This window comes from Nerophis ophidion, linkage group LG07 (assembly GCF_033978795.1).
Source record: "Nerophis ophidion isolate RoL-2023_Sa linkage group LG07, RoL_Noph_v1.0, whole genome shotgun sequence".
Classification (NCBI taxonomy): domain Eukaryota; kingdom Metazoa; phylum Chordata; class Actinopteri; order Syngnathiformes; family Syngnathidae; genus Nerophis; species Nerophis ophidion.
In genome coordinates, this window is record NC_084617.1 from 63,674,944 (window position 1) to 63,690,409 (window position 15,466).

General features: G+C 40.3%; 1 protein-coding gene across 9 annotated transcripts in view; it reads left to right on the forward strand.

Moving 5' to 3' along the window:
* The first annotated feature begins 5,913 nt into the window (after positions 1-5,913).
* Positions 5,914-15,466, forward strand: part of pbx3b (pre-B-cell leukemia homeobox 3b) — a 183,853-nt gene continuing 174,300 nt past the window's right edge. For 3 of the 9 annotated variants that reach the window (XM_061906850.1, XM_061906857.1, XM_061906852.1), the window contains exons 1-2: positions 5,914-6,921; positions 7,299-7,378. In XM_061906850.1, coding sequence (XP_061762834.1) covers positions 6,674-6,921; positions 7,299-7,378 — 328 coding nt within the window. In that variant the 5' untranslated portion in view covers positions 5,914-6,673. The remainder of the gene's footprint in view (positions 6,922-7,298; positions 7,379-15,466) is intronic. The other 6 variants (XM_061906851.1, XM_061906853.1, XM_061906858.1 and 3 more) reach the window with 3 other exon arrangements.

Below are 15,466 nucleotides of genomic sequence, written 5' to 3' on the forward strand. Positions count from 1 at the left end.
GAACATCGACGATAAAGTTCGCAACTTTTGGTCGCTAATAAAAAAAAGCCTTGCCTGTACCGGCAGTAGCAGACGATGTGCGTGTGACGTCACGGGTTGTGGAGCTCCTCACATCCTCACATTATTTACAATCATGGCCACCAGCAGCAAGAGCGAATTCGGATCGAGACAACGACATTAATTTGAGCGAGAATGAAAGATTTATGGATGAAGAAAGTTAGAGTGAAGTACTAGATAAAAAGACAGGGCAGTGGGAGAGATTCTGATGTTATTAGACACATTTACTAGGATAATTCTGGAAAATCCCTTATAAGTTTCAAGTTTATTCACAATACCATATAACAATTACAGTGGTGGTGAAATGTCATCATTTAAAAATGTTGGTACGTGAAAGGATCCCCCAAATAAGCTAAAAGAAGCTTTTCACAGGAAAGATGAAAACATGGTAGCAAGCACAACAACAAAAACCAAAAACAAAACAACAACAACGCTATATAATAAACACAAGATAGTAGTACCAAAGCAAGCATACACATACTAACATACATTCATACAACCATGCAAAACCCAACAGTAGACTACCCCACATGAGGCATTAGAGATAGGTGGTTGATAGGTATGTTTTCAGTTTCTTTTTGAAGTTGGAGAATGGCTCTCATTAATCCATCCATTTTCTACCGCTTATTCCCTTTCGGGGTGGCTCTCATTAAGCTGGTTCCAAATCTTTGGTCCTCTGCATACAACACTGTGAGCGGTACAAGCCAGTAGACGATGTTTACCTGTTATTAGATCTAAGTTACGAGTGTTGTGGGCATGCTGGGGATGGTAGATATCTGCTTATCATGTTATCTACTTATCGTGTTACTAGTGTTGTAGTGAGATTATACTGTCGTACCTGAAAGTCAGAGCGGTGTAATCACGGGTGTGGTGACCGCCAGTGTCTCTGAGGGAAGCCACGCAGCTGCCTCTTTGACAGGTGCACGAGGAACGACGCAAGCTCCGCTCATGTCGACGGTAAGAGCCGACTTATTACCGCAATTTTCTCACCGAAACCTGCCGGTTGACATGTGGTCGGGAAGCATGACCGCTCTGTTCCATATTAAAGCTTCACCTACGGAAATGTAAACAAGGAAACACCGGCTGTTTTTGTGTTCCCAAAGGCAGCTGCAATACACCGCTTCCCACCTACATCTTTTTTCTTTGACGTCTCCATTATTAATTGAACAAATTGCAAAAGATTCAGCAACACAGATGTCCAGAATACTGTGTAATTAAGCGATTAAAGCAGACTACTTATAGCTCGGGTCGGGCTGGAAAAAAATGTCCGCTACAATCCGAGACGTCACGCGCACGCTTCATCATACTGACGTTTTCAGCAGGACACTTCGCGCAAATTTTAAAATTGCAATTTAATTAACTAACCCCGCCGTATTGGCATGTGTTGCAATGTTAAAGGGGAACATTATCACCAGACCTATGTAAGCGTCAATATATACCTTGATGTCGCAGGATAAAGACCATATGTTTTTTAACCGATTTCCGAACTCTAAAAGGGTGACTTTGGCGATTGAAACACCTTTCAATTGTTCGCTGTCGGAGCAATGACCTTTCTTTCACCTGTGACGTCACAACATGAAGCAATCCGCCATTTTCTCAAACACATTACACACACCAAGTCAAATCAGCTCTGTTATTTTCCGTTTTTTGACTGTTTTCCGGTACCTTGGAGACATCATGCCTCGTCGGTGTGTTGTCGGAGGGTGTAACAACACGAACAGAGACGGATTCAAGTTGCAACAATGGTCAAAAGATGCGAAAGTCCCTCGTTTGTTCTGCACACTTTACCGACGACAGCTATGCTACGAAAAAGATGGCAAGAATGTTCGATATCCTGCGACACTCAAAGCAGTTGCATTTCCAACGATAAAGTCAACGAAATCACAAAGCTAGGTCTTGTTGATGTTATTGACTAATGTGGAGTGCTAATCAGACATATTTGGTCACGGCATGAATGCAAGCTAATCGATGCTAACATGCTATTTAGGCTAGCTGTATGTACATATTGCATCATTATGCCTCATTTGTAGCTATATTTGTATCCAGCCTTTCCCTCCACCCACATTTAATGCCAAACAAACACATACCAATCGTTGGTTAGAAGGCGATCGCCGAATTCGTCCGCGCATCCTCCCGTGCTGCTGTCTGTCGTGATATGGCTCAATAGCTTCAGTTTCTTCTTCAATTTCGTTTTCGCTACCTGCCTCCACACTCCAACCATCCGTTTCAATACATGCATAATCTGTTGAATCGCTTGCGCCGCTGAAATCCGAGTCTGAATCCGAGCTACTATGCTATACCTTTCTGTGCTATCCGCCGTGTTTGTCTCTGGTGGCTTCACGCAGTGACGTCACAGGACAATAGACGGGTGGATATAACGACGGTTAAAATCAGGCACTTTGAAGCCGTTTTTCTGGATATTGCGTGATGGGTAAAATTGTGAGAAAAACTTTGAAAAATAAAATAAGCCACTAGGAACTGATTTTTATTGGTTTTAAGCCTTCAGAAATTGTGACAATGTTCCCCTTTAAGACTTCATCATTGATATATAAACTATCAGACTGCGTGGTTGGTAGTAGTGGGTTTCAGTAGGCCTTTAACAACAAGATTGATTAATCAAAAATAATTTCAAAGATTGAAAGTTGCCATCAATCCCAGGTGGGTGCTCGGGCCCTGATGCACCCACGGCAGGGGTGTCAAACTCAAATACAGAGTGGGCCAAAATTTAAAACTGAACGAGGCCGCGGGCCGAGGTTGAACAATTTAATCCTTTAATAGGGACCCAAACAAGTTTTGCATTGAATATTGAACAAGCAAGGCTTATATAACTTTATAGTGTCATACAAAATTGAGTTTTAAATAATAATAATTAAAATATAACAATGGCGTATCAAATAAAATAAAAATACAAATTGAATGCCTCTTTTCGGCGGCGGGCCGGTTCTAATGTTAATTTAATATTGCCTCACGGGCCAAATGAAATTACACGGCGGGCCAAATTTGGCCCACGGGCCAGAGTTTGACACCCATGCTGTAAGACTTCAACCAGGGAGGGACTTTTTTTTTTTTTGGAGTGGGGATTTACATTAAGTTTTGAAAAAAGGATAATGCACAAGAAATAAGTAGGATTGATAATGAACTTTGACCAACGACCCCCCCCTGCCCTCTCCCAACCAAATGTGTTGTTCCCGTGGGCCATGGGTGTCAAACTCTGGCCCGCGGGCCAAATTTGGCCCGCCGTGTAATTTCATTTGGCCCGTGAGGCAATATCAAATTAACATTAGAGTTAGCCCGCCGCTGTAACGCCGCATTAACCACTAATACTCATCCTCGTCAACCCTCCCGATTTTCCCGGGAGACTCCCGAAGTTCAGTGTCCCTCCCGAATTTCTCCCGATTTCCACCTGGACACTAATATTGGGGGCGGGCCATAAAAGCACTCCCTTTGGCGTTCTCTACATGTCGCCACGTCCGCTTTTCCTCTATACAAACAGCGTCACGGCCCACTCACATAATATAAGCGGCTCATACACATACACAAGTGTATGCAATGCATACTTGGTCAACAGCCATACAGGTCACACTGAGGGTGGCCGTATAAACAACTCTAACACTGTTACAAATATACGCCACACTGTGAACCCACAGCAAACAAGAATGACAAATACATTTCGGGAGAACATCCGCACCGTAACACAACATAAACGCAACCAAACAAATACCCAGAACCCCTTGCATCACTAACTCTTCCGGGACGCTACAATATACATACCCGCTACCACCAAACCCCGACCCAACTCAAACCCACCGCCGAAAAGAGGCATTCAATTTGTATTTTTATTTTATTTGATATGCCATTGATATTTTTTTATTATTATTATTTAAAACTCGATTTTGCATGTCACCATAAAGTTATATAAGCCTTGCTTGGTCAATATTCAATGCAAAACTTGTTTGGGTCCCTATTACAGGATTAATTTGTTCAAGCCCGCGGCTTCGTTCAGTTTTAAATTTCGACCCACTTTGTATTTGAGTTTGACACCCCTGCTCTATACAAACAGCGTCACGGCCCACTCACATAATATATGCGGCTCATACATACACACAAGTGTATGCAAGGCATACTTGGTCAACGGCCATACAGCTCACACTGAGGGTGGCCGTATAAACAACTTTAACACTGTTACAAATATACGCCCCACTGTGAACCCACAGCAAACAAGAATGACGAACACATTTCGGGAGAACATCCGCACCGTAACACAACATTAACACAATGCATCACTAACTCTTCCGGGACGCTACAATATACACCCCGGCTACCACCAAACCCCGACCCAACTCAAACCCACCTCCGAAAAGAGACATTCAATTTGTATTTTTATTTTATTTGATATGCCATTGATATTTTTTCATTATTATTATTTAAAACTCGATTTTGCATGTCACTATAAAGTTATATAAGCCTTGCTTGGCCAATGTTCAATGCAAAACTTGTTTGGGTCCCTATTAAAGGATTAATTTGTTCAAGCCCGCGGCTTCGTTCAGTTTTAAATTTCGACCCACTCTGTATTTGAGTTTGACACCCCTGCTCTATACAAACAGCGTCACGGCCCACTCACATACTATATGCGGCTCATACACACACACAAGTGTATGCAGGGCATACTTGGTCAACAGCCATACAGGTCACACTGAGGGTGGCCGTATAAACAACTCTAACACTGTTACAAATATAAGCCACACTGTGAACCCACAGCAAACAAGAATGACAAACACATTTTGGGAGAACATCTGCACCGTAACACAACATTAACACAATGCATCACTAACTCTTCCGGGACGCTACAATATACACCCCCGCTACCACCAAACCCACCTCCGAAAAAAAGCATTCAATTTGTATTTTTGTTTTATTTGATATGCCATTGATATTTTTTCATTATTATTATTTAAAACTCGATTTTGCATGTCACTATAAAGTTATATAAGCCTTGCTTGGTCAATATTCAATGCAAAACTTGTTTGGGTCCCTATTAAAGGATTAATTTGTTCCAGCCCGCGGCTTCGTTCAGTTTTAAATTCTGGCCCACTCTGTATTTGAGTTTGACACCCCTGTCTTACAGTGTAATCGCTGCCTTTGCATCCTGCAGCCCCAACAACGTGTCTGCTGCCATGGCAACTGCGGAGGAGCATCGAGCAGCGCCGCCTGCTTTTGTGCAATGGATGTCGCTCCTAGCAACGACCAATCAAAAGTTGCCATCCTCCCCCCCCCCTCCTCTTGTGCAGGAAGGAGGGGGCAGCGGCGTGAAGACGGAGGGATTGAGTGGGTGGGTTTAGGACCATCACGCATCACGCCAAGCAATAGGACGCGCGCGTCGTCACTCTCGGTCCTTTCCTCGACGTGGATTGGTGGAGCCGGCCCCTGACTTGGCAATCATATAAACATGTCCGCCGCTCGCCCATAGTGTGTGGAGCCCCCCAAAAAAGCCTTTAGCAGGAGAGCGCGCCGCTGCTCTACATCAAACTGCGTTAAAAAAAAAAAAAAAAAAAAAAAGTCTCATTATGCATTTTCCTGGCTGGCTCCGCAGGAGTAAATCTTGATTACCGCGCGGGGATGCGCACATAGCTGCGCGCGCACGTGAACGGCTTCCCGCAGATTCGCTCGCGCTTTCATCAATATCAGCAGCCGAAGTACGCGCGCCTAACATTTTTGGGCTTTTTTTTTTTTTATATTATTATTATTTCCCCGCTGCTTGACAGGAACGTAGACTCCTCCTCTGCAGGGCGGGGCGTGCATTTTCTCTTTTTTTTTCTTTTTTTTTTTTTTGCGCGTGTATTTTTTCTTTTTTTTTTCTGCTGCTCTCCCCCTCGTGTTGCCTCGCTCTGACACGTCTGCACTGAGTGAGTGGCATTGGCACGCTGTCAATCGCTCACTATCAAACAACATAAAACACACACAGGCGCACAGGCTGCACCTCATAAATTCTAGCTATAGGTGAGATACTTTTTTTTTTTTTTTTTTTGTATTTCTATTTTTGGAGCATCGCTTTTGTAACCCCGGCGCGTCTTTATTCATTTCTAACCCGATCTTCTTCTTCTTCTTTTTTTTTTAAGCAGAAATCTCAACTTTTTTTTGCACATTTTTTTTACTATCATAACACATTGGACACTACCGTTTTTTTTAAGACAAAATATATTTTTTAATTTTTTTTAAATATTTGCAGCGTTGGATATTTTTGCCTGCCGGGGACGATTTTTGTGGACATTTTTTGTGAGCGATGCACCGGAGCGCCAATATATGAGAGATCACCCAAAGGAGCAAAATCCCACACACACACAAAAAAAAAAAAGACACAATAACGTGGAGATTCGTGCTGGATAAGATGGACAACTATCGGCAGTTTTGACAGAGAAGTTCTGCATTAAATAGTAATATTTATGCAATATTCTCCAACCGCCGTCTCCAGTGTTGACACTTTGGACCGCGCGTAATTTGGACACATTTACGCGTCAACACCGCTGCTATTTTTTTTTTTTAAAGCGTGTGTGTTTCGGACCACACTGCCGTTGCATCTCCCTTGTCTCCGGCACTTGTTCCAGCCCGTTTCGTATATATGAGTTTTTCAATTTGCGTGGCCCAGTGCGCGGACTCTTTAGCGGCACCGATGGACGATCAAGCCCGCATCATGCAGTCGATCGGCGGCGTCAGTCTGGCCGGCCACTCGGTGCAAGGGGGCATGGCCCTGCCGCCTCCACACGGACACGACGGCACGGACGGAGACGGACGCAAGCAAGACATTGGCGACATTCTTCATCAAATTATGACCATAACCGACCAAAGCCTGGACGAGGCGCAAGCAAAGTTGGTTGTTTTATATGATTTAGTAACTCCCTGCAAGATTGTCATTGTCAGTTAATGCGTAAAAAGCAGAGCTGGAGGGGGGGTGCGTTTATGGGCAATCAGGTGTATTTAGCGCCTCATAAAACCTCCAGCACATGTGACAATATTTTAAGCCATGTGTTCAAAAAAAAAAAAGTTTGTGTATATGTGATTTCCAGAAGTTTATTGAACGCATCATATTATAGGCATTTAGTCCTATAATAGTTTGGCCCAACAGTGTAAATAAAGTGTTGTTGTTGTTACCTTATGCATACACTTCTGCGAGTCGTTTATAGTTAATAATGCATAAAGTGACATATCAGTGAACTTATATCAATATGTTATCTTGTCTTATACTGAAACAGGAAACATGGACTCAACTGTCACAGAATGAAACCAGCACTCTTCAGCGTTCTCTGCGAAATCAAGGAAAAGACAGGTAAGAGTTTGTTTGTTGTGTTTCAAAACCAGTCTTATGATCATATTGTATATATACACACACACACACACACACACACAGAGAGACACACACTCTCGTCTTGCCTCCCATTGAGAGGAATGACTGCAGTCCAGGTCACGGGCAACCTATGACCGGTTTAATTAGTCACGCTGTTAAATACGACCGTGTGTCACCGAAGTCGTTTTCTATGCATAATGTGTATTTTGTATTCAATTAAAATGGGTAGGTGTATCTCTATCATTTAAGCCCAAATTGCTTTGATAAAAAAAAAAAAGCAAATCATTTTGCTTCAAGTTTTAAATCATACAGCTTAAGCAGTGCAAAAATATGTTTGAAAACAGCTATTGTATTTTTTATGATTAAATTTTTCTACATAAAGTAACCACCGCATTGTGCTTTAATTATGTTTTTTTTTAATTCTGGTACAACTGATATCTATAGTTTCCAAAATTATAGCAACTAATGCACACATTGTCATTCATGCATATTTCAATGGAAACATAATTTATTATAATATCCGACATTGATGTTGTCACAAGATTTTTCACAGCGTTTTTGTTTCCAAGCGAGCGTTAAAAGCTGCCACGTTGACAAAGTTACTTTTTACTATTCACACGGCAGTTTTCTGTGGTAGTTTCAAGATTATCGCAAAACATGCACACATTGTCATGCATGAATACTGCAATATAAACTTTTTTTATATATATATTATGTCTGAAGTAGATATTGTCACAAGTTTTCACACTGTTTTCCTTCTGAGCAAATTTTAAAAGCTGCTACACTGGACAATTTTCACAAAGTTCAAAATTCATCTGGCATTTTTTTTTTAGCAGACACACTTTTTTTATTGAAAAAAAACATTCTTACATTTTGCATGGTTACTCTAATTGCACTGCTTTTGCCAAAAAACATGATCAACTATCGCGTCTTACTTAACTGCATTTTCTCAGAAGCATTGGAAGCAAACAACGGTGTGAGTTTGGAGTCATTTTAGCCAACCTGATAACTTGTCAGATTTGTGACCTTTGTGCGGTTTATGAGGAAATTGGCTCGGGGGAGATCATAAAAGTTTATGAACTCCCCCCCCCCCACACTACTCAGGTGGCGGCCACAGAGGCAGACAGAGGGTCGGTATAATACAGTATAGTCGAGCTGAAGGTGCTCATGCTTTGTGTCGCTAAGCTGTTAAGACAAAGCAAAAGGAAAAAAAAGGCAGAAGCGATGCAGCTTTAATTGTGCAATAAATACTTGTAAATGACTTTTATATTAACTTTCAAACATATTTTTACATTTACTACTCATGTAATGCCTCGCACTTGGAATTTTTTTAATGAACACTTACACGAAGGAAGCACAGCAGTTTTAACTGGAACTCAAAAATAGGCTGCAGATGAAAAAATGATAGATGCTTGTGTTGTATTCATGGGTTTTTTGCATGTAAACAAGTGCAGGTGTTATGAGTGTGTTTGTGCATGGGTAACCTGTGGTTGGGAGTCAGTGACAGAACTCAGCTGGTGCGGTGGCCTTGTTGACCGCCTTGTTTTTGCAGCACACAGTGCACCTTTCACTGGTCCGTGTAGCATCGCTCAGAGGGAATCCGTAGCCCTTTTCATGTCCCCTCACATGACACACGGGGGTCTGTATGTTAGCTATAGGATATGGTCTGGAATGTTGGAACTGAAAGCGATCCCAGGATGTAATGGATAAGAGCAAATGCTATAGGAACTCATTTAGTGGAAATATAATATTTTGCATTGAATGCAAACCATTCTAAAAGCTGCATTTACGCAACAGTGAGACCTAATAAAGAAAGGCTGTTAATTCACAAAAAAATATTGCATTAATCATGTACATGCATAGATTAACCATACAATTGATTTTGACCATGCATGCTCCTTAACCTGAAAAGTGGTAAGGGTTGTTTTACGGTCAGTGATCAGGTCAATGCATACGTTACTAAAGAGACTCCAACTGGTGTGTTTGCTGGCAAATTTAATTTAAAAAATGCGGTCTGACTGGACTTTACATTAAACTGTTACCAGGTTTTGAGCAAATAAATGTAGTGCATGCAGATATAAGCCTTTTTCAAAAACAATGTTACTGAATGTCATTGTGATGATACAATTTGCAATCATGCCCAAATATTGGGATATTTTTAAAGATAATTTAGATTAAGCAAGTAAGTAATAACCTGTGATTAATTATAATTAATAAAAATTCCAAAGTGTTATTAATATAATTTTAAAAATAATAATAATTTCACTGTACTAAAAACAACTTTTAAAACTTCCAGACTCTTGCCTAACTGTTTTTCTTGAGCTTCAGTGTTATTCTACATGGCTAATGACTTAGAAGTATTCATTCACTTTAATATGGTAATCAAGCATAATGCAAAAAAAAAAAAAAAAAAAAGAGAGAGATTTTGTAGCAGCATGAAGTCATTTGCCTGTCACCAAATGGAGTGTTTTTAGGACCACCCGCATGTAGACTTTCTTTGGGTTTGCTTTCAGATAAAAGTCACGTCAGAAACGTTCTTTGTCTTTCGGTACAACGGTTTGTGCCGTACCGACAAAAATGTCAGTTTCTATCCCTTTCTGAATTTTAGGACAAAAGGCACATTCATGTCATACATATATATATATATATATATATATATATATATATAGACCCTGAAATGGACAAGCAGTAGAAAATGGATGGATGGATATGTGTGTATATTATGTGTGTATATATATATATATATATATATATATATATATATATATATATATATATATATATATATATATATATATATATATATATATATATATATATATATACATACATACATACATATATATGTGTCAAATGCAGAGAATAATTTCGTCACACCAAGAGTGTGTGTGTGACAATCATTGGTACTTTAACTTTTTAACTTAATATATTGTATACATATATATATATATATATATATATATATATATATATATATATACGTATAAATATACATATACAGATGCATGCAATATATATATATAAATATATATATATATATTTTCACGGAAAATTGCCTAAGCATTCAGATGAGTTTTGCAGTTATTTCTGTTCGCTGGGTTTATTTTAACCTGCTGTCTTGCTTTCATGCTTGGACGAGTGGCTCACAGCAGCAGCAGCAGCGGGAGAGGCAAGAATAACAAAGGTGAAAGATTACCTCCATATGGTATTTCGGACCAGGAAAAGAGAGGTTGTCTTGCAGGACTCCTCTTTGAGGTGAGCTTTAATCAATAGAAAGAGATTACACAGAACTATTACAGGGCTAAATCACGGAGCGCCACTGAGGGGCTTTAGTCCTCTCCACAGCTCTCTCAGCCGCATGGTCGCGCTGCTTTTGGCTTGGCGTATTGACTTGTTGTTTTGCTGACCTTTGACCCGGCCGCTTTCAAAAACAATCCGCAAAAGGGCGGCCAGACAGCGAGTTAAGTGACGACCGCATTCGCAAGTTTGGATGGCTTTCTGCAAAAAGATGCTTTCAGGGACGCTTATTGACTCTATGCTGTATGTGATGCTGAGCAGGGGAGACGGCGTTAACTAAACACAGGCCAGGATGAGGCGGTAATTAACCACGAGCAAGGCGGACTAAAAGCATTACCTGCGGCAAATAGAGTTAGGCGCAAGGAGATAAGCATTTTTGAAATCTGCCGGGAACACTCATTGCAATGTTACCTGACACTTAATGAGGCTGCTTATTCCAATCAAATGGGCTATTGTTATTTTTTTCATTATTTGCATCCATTTCTGTGCTTAAAACCACGTAGCAAAGCGATGTGACGTTCCTTCTGCTTTTGTGGGTTTTTTTTTTTGGCTGCTGTTGAAAAAAGCTCCAGTGCCCTCACAGGAGAGAACAGCAAGCTATTCAGCGGCAAAGACAATTGACTTTGGCTGCTTTTTTTTTTTTTTGTCCGGGAGCCCCGGTGATGCGGCTGCAGTGACTAGATAGTGTTGTGCCCGATGGCTCACACACAGCTGGGTTCCGGACCGTCTTCAATAGCCGGGGCCGCATGTGCTTCCCCCCTCTATGTGGACACGGGGAGATATGGCTATTATCTACGCAAGCTCCCAAACACCTTCTGATTCCCCATCAGCCTCCCCCCCCCAAAAAAGGAAATGAAAGCAAGCCAGGCAAAGAAAGAGGGCACCGGGAATATAACAAAACAAAGAATACATCAGTTTCATTTGGGAGGCTCAATGCTTTTGTGTTGTGTATATATAGATGCCTTTGCACTGCTGCTATCTGCCTTTTGCACAATGATCCAGTGGTGTCTCACCATCTGCAGCCATCTTTTCTCTCTTCCTCCCTCTCTCTCTCTTGCCCTCCTTCTCTGTCGCTGGAAGCGTTTTCCGCGGGGCTCCTGCGCGAGCAACAGCTCATAATTGTTTTTTTTTTTTTTTTTGCACATACGTTATGCAAATGAGTCTTTATGGCAACCGGCATAACAATTAGCATCCTCCAACAATATTTTAGTAGGTTAATTGTGAAATTTCTGTATTGTACTGTCGGAGTTGTTAATTAGGCATGACAGAGGTGGTGAAATAGTTATCTTCAGGCGTTGGCAGCCAGCAGAGGCTGCTTGGGATGCAAAAAGGCAGGATTGATTGAAACGAGTCGGCGTGGGGCTGCTCCGTAGTCTCCACTTGCTCTCTGTCGCTGGAACTAGTGATACTACAAACTTCAAGTTCAAGCTCAGGTAACACTTTAGTATGGGGAACGCATATTTACCATTAATTAGTTGCTTATTAACATGCAACTTAGTAACACATTGACTTTTAATTAGTCATTATTAAGTTATTATTAATGCATTGTTATGCATGGCCTTATTATACAACCAGTAAGCCATTTACTAAGAGTCTTCCCTCAATAACCTCCAAATTATTGTTTATTATTAACCCTAATCCTAACCCTAACTCCAACCCCAACCCTAACCCTAATCCAAACCCTAATCCTAACCCTAACCTTTAAAATGTTCCCCTAGTGTCCAAATAAATGGTGAATGGGTTATACTTGTATAGCGCTTTTCTGCCTTCAAGGTACACAAAGCGCTTTGACACTATTTCCACATTCACCCATTCACACACACATTCACACGCTGATGGCGGGAGCTGCCATGCAAGGCCCTAACCACGGCCCATCAGGAGCAAGGGTGGAGTGTCTTCAGTGTTTCCCACAGGTCAGGCATCTATTTGTGGTGGTGTGGTCGGGCGGCGGTGAGGTGGGGTTAAGGGGGGTTTGGTGGGAGTTTGGGGGGCCGCGGCGATGACCAAGAAGATTGCGGAGTTGGAAGATAATCACAACCCTTTATGTACATATTTATATACATATTTATATAATATTAATATATTTATATAATATGTAACTACAAGCTCCATTCACAGACAGAGTCCCATTGCTTTTATGAGCGGTCGAGCGAGTCAAAAGCCGAAAGAAAAAAAAATAAAATTATATATATATATATATATATATATATATATATACATATACATATATATATATATATATATATATATATATATATATTTAAAAACATTTTTTTTTACTTTTTTTATTTTTATTTGTGGCGGCCGTAATTTTTTCGTGGCGGGCCGCCACAAATAAATGAATGTGTGGGAAACCCTGGTCTTCCTTGAGCAAGACCAGGGTCGTCACGAAGTTGATAGACGGTGGGGATCGAACCAGGAACCTTCAGGTTGCTGGAAAGCCCACTATGCCAACCGAGCCACGCCGTCCCCTATAAATAACTCCAATAATAATAATAATAAAAAATAACTCCAAATTAAGTTTCTTTATTTTACTCTTTACTGTTACTTTAATAAGCAACTAATTAATGATGAATATGTCGAATGTGAGTGTGAATGTTGTCTGTCTATCTGTGTTGGCCCTGCGATGGAATGGCGACTTGTCCAGGGTGTACCCCGCCTTCCGCCCGATTGTAGCTGAGATAGGTGCCAGCGCCCCCCGCGACCCCAAAAGGGAATAAGCGGTAGAAAATGGATGGATGGATGGATGTCCCCCATACTAAAGTGTTACCCAAGTTCAAAATCAGAGTCCAGGTATAAATAGATCACTTTGAAGAATTGATATATTTTGACCCTAATAGCGTTTTGAAACTGCAGATGCTTCTTGAAAAGAAATACACATTTTTTGGTTGCATTTTTCCCCCATTACGACTACATACCATTATACATTAAAAAATGGGTTTCTTAAAAAAACTTCCCACACAGGGGGAACAAAAACATGTTTATTCAACTCAAAAGGAAAAAAAATGACTCATGTTTCCGCAGAGCGCGTAATGTTCCATTAGCTTGCTGTTTTGAATTTGTTTTTAAATATTTTCGCAGTATCAATGTGCTAACTCCCAAAGTCTTTGGACGGGCGAGCTACCATGCATGTTTTAGTACAAGGAGGTCTCGAGTGAAAGACTGGGGCAAAGCAAGTCCTCTCTCGGTAATGACTCTGCTATTTATAGGTCCCTATTTCATTAGCTCTAGTGTTTCCTCCTGGGACAATAGACACCACCATGTTCATTTACTCTGTACACATTACATGTGGACAACTAAATGACCGATCATTTGTGAGTGCATGGACGCTGAAAAGAGTCTGGCTGTCCATTGCTGTCGCTCGACAATAGCATGCGTTGCTAGGTGTTTTATTTTCTAAGTCAGCGGTTCTCAACCTTTTTTCAGTGATGTACCCCCTGTGAACATTTTTTTTAAATTCAAGTACCCCCTAATCAGAGCAAAGCATTTTTGGTTGATAAATAAGTAAATTCAGCACTAAGTCATCAGTTTCTGATTTATTAAATTGTATAACAGTGCAAAATATTGCTCATTTGTAGTGGTCTTTCTTGAACTATTTGGAAAAAAAGATATAAAAATAACTAAAAACTTGTTGAAAAATAAACAAGTAACTCAATTATAAATAAAGATTTCTACACAAAGAAGTAATCATCAACTTATGGTGCCCTCTTTGGGGATTGTAATAGAGATCCATCTGGATATATGAACTTAATTCTAAACATTTCTTCACAAAAAAAAATCTTTAACATCAAAATTAATGGAACATGTCCACAAAAATATCTAGCTGTCAACACTGAATATTGCATTGTTGTATTTTTTTTCACAGCTAATTAACTTACATTCATATTTTGTTAAAATATATTTATAAAGGATTTTTGAATTGTTGCTATTTTTAGATTCCATCCATCCATCCATTTTCTACCGCTTATTCCCTTTTGGGGTCGCGGGGGGCACTGGCGCCTATCTCAGCTACAATCGGGCGGAAGGCGGGGTACACCCTGGACAAGTCGCCACCTCATCACAGGGCCAACACAGACAAACAGACAACATTCACACTCACATTCACACACTAGTGCCAATTTAGTATTTTTAGATTATTTTTGCAAAAATCTCACATACCCCTTGGCATGCCTTCAAATACCCCCAGGGGTACGTGTACCCCCATTTGAGAACCACTGTTCTAAGTAATTAAAAAGCCTGTATTGCTGCTGTGTGTGCGCCTTAAATTTATACATCTATGTATAGAAATCATTCAGAATCAGATCCGAATATTTTTTTTTTTTTTGTTTATTGCCATTGTTTGAGAACGGGTTCACAAACTAGGACATGTTCTTGGTGCAATCGTGCAACATAAAACACATATAATACAGAATAGGTAATAAAATGAGCTGAAACTGAGCTATCGGGTTGAGACTCAGGTGAAAATACCGTATTTTTCGGACTATAAGTCGCAGTTTTTTTCATAGTTTGGCCAGGGGTGCGACTTATACTCAGGAGCGACTTATGTGTGAAATTATTAACACATTACCGTAAAATATCAAATAATATTATTAAGCTCATTCACGTAAGGGACTAGACGTAGAAGATTTCATGGAATTTATCGATTAGGAGTGACAGATTGTTTGGTAAACGTATAGCATGTTCTATATGTTATAATTATTTGAATGACTCTTACCATAATATGTTACGTTAACATACCAGGCACATTCTCAGTTGGTTATTTATGCGTCATAT